The sequence below is a fragment of the Diplotaxodon limnothrissa genome, linkage group LG2 (assembly GCF_057381915.1).
Source record: "Diplotaxodon limnothrissa isolate DT_005_m linkage group LG2, D_limnothrissa_male_GT1.1, whole genome shotgun sequence".
Taxonomy (NCBI): domain Eukaryota; kingdom Metazoa; phylum Chordata; class Actinopteri; order Cichliformes; family Cichlidae; genus Diplotaxodon; species Diplotaxodon limnothrissa.
Window position 1 is genome coordinate 34,160,366 of NC_140597.1, and position 3,893 is coordinate 34,164,258.

Genomic DNA, 3,893 nt, shown 5'->3' on the forward strand with positions numbered 1-3,893 from the left:
TATCATTCAGATTAAAAGAACCCCAAAGATAATCTGTGTTCTGGGCTGGTTAATTTAGCCAGGCTACACATGGATGCCATAGTCCTCTAGAATAAAGAGGAGAGAGGGACCATATGGCTTATTATCAGTGCTCAGTTCAAAAGCCTGATAGTACGGGGGTGCATTAGCGGTTATGGAATTGCCAGCTTGCACATGAATTGTATATTTTTTCTTACGGTGTGTTCACACCGAACGCGATGGACGCGAATAAAACGCCCCAAACGCCCCTAATTTGACGCGTGTACATTCGCGTCTCAACGCGTGTCCAAGAAAAATCCATCTTTGACGCGCGTGAACCGGAAATGTGGGAGGAATGTGGGAGGGAGTTGTGCCAGACCGGTATCTTTGCAAGATGGCAGCTATCGAGCTAGCGCTTGAAGAGAGAGTCTCCCTTCTCTATGTACTGTGGAGAGCAGAGCAGCAGCGTAAAAGACGTCCTCGCCGTACCTGGGTCCATCAGGTCCTCCAGAGGCATGAGCAGTTTGGTGAGTTTCACCACTTGCTCCAGGAGCTGCGCCTGGATGACGGCCGATTCCAGCGCTATCACCGTCGGCCAGTTTGAGGACCTGCTTTCCCTCGTCGGTCCCAGCATCGCCCGCTTAAACACCAACTACAGACGCTCAATCCCACCTGCAGAGCGCCTGTCCGTCTGCCTGAGGTTAGTAAAACTATTTAATACGGTAGTCCTTTATTGATATCTGTGCTAATATGCTAATCCATCCAGTTATACACTGCTAACATGGGTGTGCTATGCTAACAGTGAATGCTGTCGGTGTTTACTGAAAGCAAACTGTGGTACAGAGACGACTCTTTATAATATTTCTAGTGATACTCAGAAGGGCTCATCAAGTCCCGATTTAATTCGATTTATGCTGTTATCAGTGTTTGCATGATAGCATGGCTGTGGTGTCACATCAATGTATGCGCTCGGTGTTTGCTGATATCAAACTGTAGCATTAGGACCACTGAGTTAACCTTGTAGTGATACTCACTCCTTTTTATTTAGACCTGGTTTAATTCTGGGATAGTTGAATGTTTGTATATAATCCCTGCAGCTGTCAGACTCTATAGCAGGGGTCACAGCCTTTATTAAAACAGAGTTAGATAAAACTGTGAACAGTTTGGTTCATCTCTAGTTACATGGTTCTATCTTGATAAGCTATGTCTTATCACAGATTAATTTTTCAAAAATATTAATGATTTAAGCAAGGAAAGGGCTACATGTCAACATACAACTCTTTATTTCTATTAATGTCTTACTTCATTCCTACCTGATTGACATGTTTAGGAATTATGAGTGATTGGCTCACTGTAGTTGTGAAAGTTGCTACCAATCAAATTATGATATGTTAAAGTTAAAACAAAACACAACTGTTTTAGATATTATCTAATATACATTTTGTAATTATCCTTATAATTACAAAAGGTTTTATGTAAGATTCATGTTTTGTGATTTAAATCTGACATCACAAAAGTATTTTGGAATTTGAATAATGTATTTTGTAACTGCAGTACACATAATACTGATTTTGAACAATTTTGTCCAGGTTCCTTGTCACCGGGGACTCCTTCAGGACCATCGCGTTCAGTTTCAGAGTCGGTGTGTCCACGGTGAGCCAGATCACCCCCAAGGCAGCGACGTCCATCTGGGACTGTCTAGTGGACGACTTCATGGCTGTGCCTTCACCTGGAGACTGGCGCTCCATCACAGAGGGATTCCAGGAGCGCTGGAACTTCCCTCTGTGCTGTGCAGCTCTGGATGGGAAGCACATCCAGACAAAGGCACCCCATATATCATATAGGAGACACACACATTGATATACACTAAATATTCATTTCATTTCTTTTTTGTGGTGCCCAAATTGATGCACCTGCTTGATTTTGTTTAAACAATTATTGCACACTTTCTGTAAATCCAGTAAACTTCTTTTCACTTCTCAAATATCACTGTGTGTGTCTCCTGTATGATATTTAACTGACATTTTTTATTGTAACAACCAACGATTTATACAGGAAAATAATGTCTATTAACAAGGTTGCCCAAACTTCTGCATCCCACTGTATCAGTATATTTTGTCATTAGTATAATATGAAATAAATTCTACATGTGTCAAGTCGTGTGCCAACATTTGCTGTGTAGTAGAACTGAGACATTAGTCATTATAAACATTTATTTGAAATAATATTAAAAGTCTCAAACAGAAAAACATTAAACATAAATATATAAAATATAAGAATTTACAGAGAGACAGGAATAAAAAGGACCAGCTGCTCTCCAGAGCAGGAACAAGGCTGAGGAGGAAATGCTCCATTGGAGACTGGTGTGGCCTCTTCAGGGACTCCAGGATGGCCAGCTCCACCGCCGATGGACCGTCCTGGGACCCGTCCCTCATCTGCCTCGGAGCCGTCCTCCTCTGTGGGCCTGTAAAACAGCACAAAACACAAAGAAATGAGAAGGCTGCTACTAGATTTTAATTTCAACATTGAAAAAAACATTGAAAAAAAAAAAACAATAACAGGATATAATCAGATTGGTTGTAGATATTTAGTAAAGGTGATCACAAGGGAATCCCACCGACTAAAAAGGTATCAGTGCTTGCTGTACATATCTGTGGGTGCAGCTCAGGGACTGGGGATGCTCTGCTGCAGAATCAGTTGGTTCTATCAATACAGTATTAAATGTTAACAGGTTGGATATAATAATCGTAGAGTAGACAGTGGTCCCTCATTTATTGCAGGGGTTCTCAGAATAACTAGCCCCTGGTCACAGTTCTCACAATTGATTCTCAAAGTGCAAACCTTTGTAGATTGCAAAACGTAAAAGTATTATTATGCCGCGGTTTGTCTTCATCTGCCCGCCACTTTCGTGCGCCTTTTTCCCTCGCGGTGCAGGTGTCTATTTCCGAATGAGGCTCATAGTTATGGGTGTTTTTGTGCTGTTTTTTCTATTGGACGCGATGGTTATCAAAACCAAACGTGATAAATTTGGCAAGCGCAGGAGATTTGTCAATCAGGCTGCAGAATGCAATGCTGTACTGTGCAATAAAAAATCAGCGAAAAAGCAAAGCAGTGACGGATGAACAGCGGGACCACTGTGTGCTGTTTATTAATAAACAATAAAATATATTCCTAAATGATAACATGCATAAAAGCAGAACGGTATTTGTACGTCAGTGGGAAAATAGCGGTGGCTTGCTAGCTTTTGTGCGGCTTCCCCGGGTCAGTGAAAACTTTCAAAAGAGAAATGAATGAACTTACCAGGTTGCCCGATCTCTTCACATATCTTCCTCCAAGCTCGGTCCTTTTTATTCCTGTCTCGGTACTGAAAGCAGCTGGTGTTGTACAGCTCCGAGTTGTTTGCTACCGCATTGATTAGCCTTCCCCTCCATTGAAGTATGAAAGGCTTTGGCTGGATCTGCCCCTTTGACCTAGGTAACAGCCACGTCACCAGGCTCCTGATTGGTTGTCGCGGCGCGATTTGACGCTGGAGTTCAGATTTTTCCAACTCGAGCGGTAGACGCGAAACGCGCGTATGCACAAAATGCAACACAAAAACTCACGCGCGTGGTTTTATTCGCGAGTCAAACGCGCCAGACGCGCTACACTGACGCGCGTTTCACGCGTTTTGGCGTTTTCGCGACGCAAATCTGCTTCCGAATTTTCGCGGGACCCGCAATCGCGCGTCATCGCGCCTTTCCATTGACTTTACATGTAAACCTGACGCTCTATTCGCGTCCATCGCGTTCGGTGTGAACACACCGTTATTAATAGTGACTATTGAGACCTTGTGATACACAGTTTGTATTACTAATATTATTATTACATTTAATTATTCTCTGTATACTCTACTTATA

The 3,893-nt window shown here is 42.6% G+C and overlaps 1 protein-coding gene across 1 annotated transcript; it reads left to right on the plus strand.

Annotated features, from left to right (window-relative positions):
* Positions 1-355: 355 nt before the first annotated feature.
* Positions 356-2,100, plus strand: LOC146638946 (uncharacterized). Its single transcript, XM_085371831.1, has 2 exons — positions 356-697; positions 1,587-2,100. The coding sequence occupies exons 1-2, from the start codon at positions 438-440 to the stop codon at positions 1,855-1,857; spliced, it is 531 nt and encodes a 176-aa protein (XP_085227957.1). The 5' UTR covers positions 356-437; the 3' UTR covers positions 1,858-2,100.
* Positions 2,101-3,893: the final 1,793 nt, after the last annotated feature.

Excerpts from the sequence above, each read along its gene's own strand:
- LOC146638946 (XM_085371831.1), top strand. The coding sequence starts at position 438 with ATGTACTGTGGAGAGCAGAGCAGCAGCGTAAAAGACGTCCTCGCCGTA. Across the intron at positions 698-1,586 it reads CGCCTGTCCGTCTGCCTGAG|GTTCCTTGTCACCGGGGACT; the intron begins GTTAGTAAAACT and ends AATTTTGTCCAG.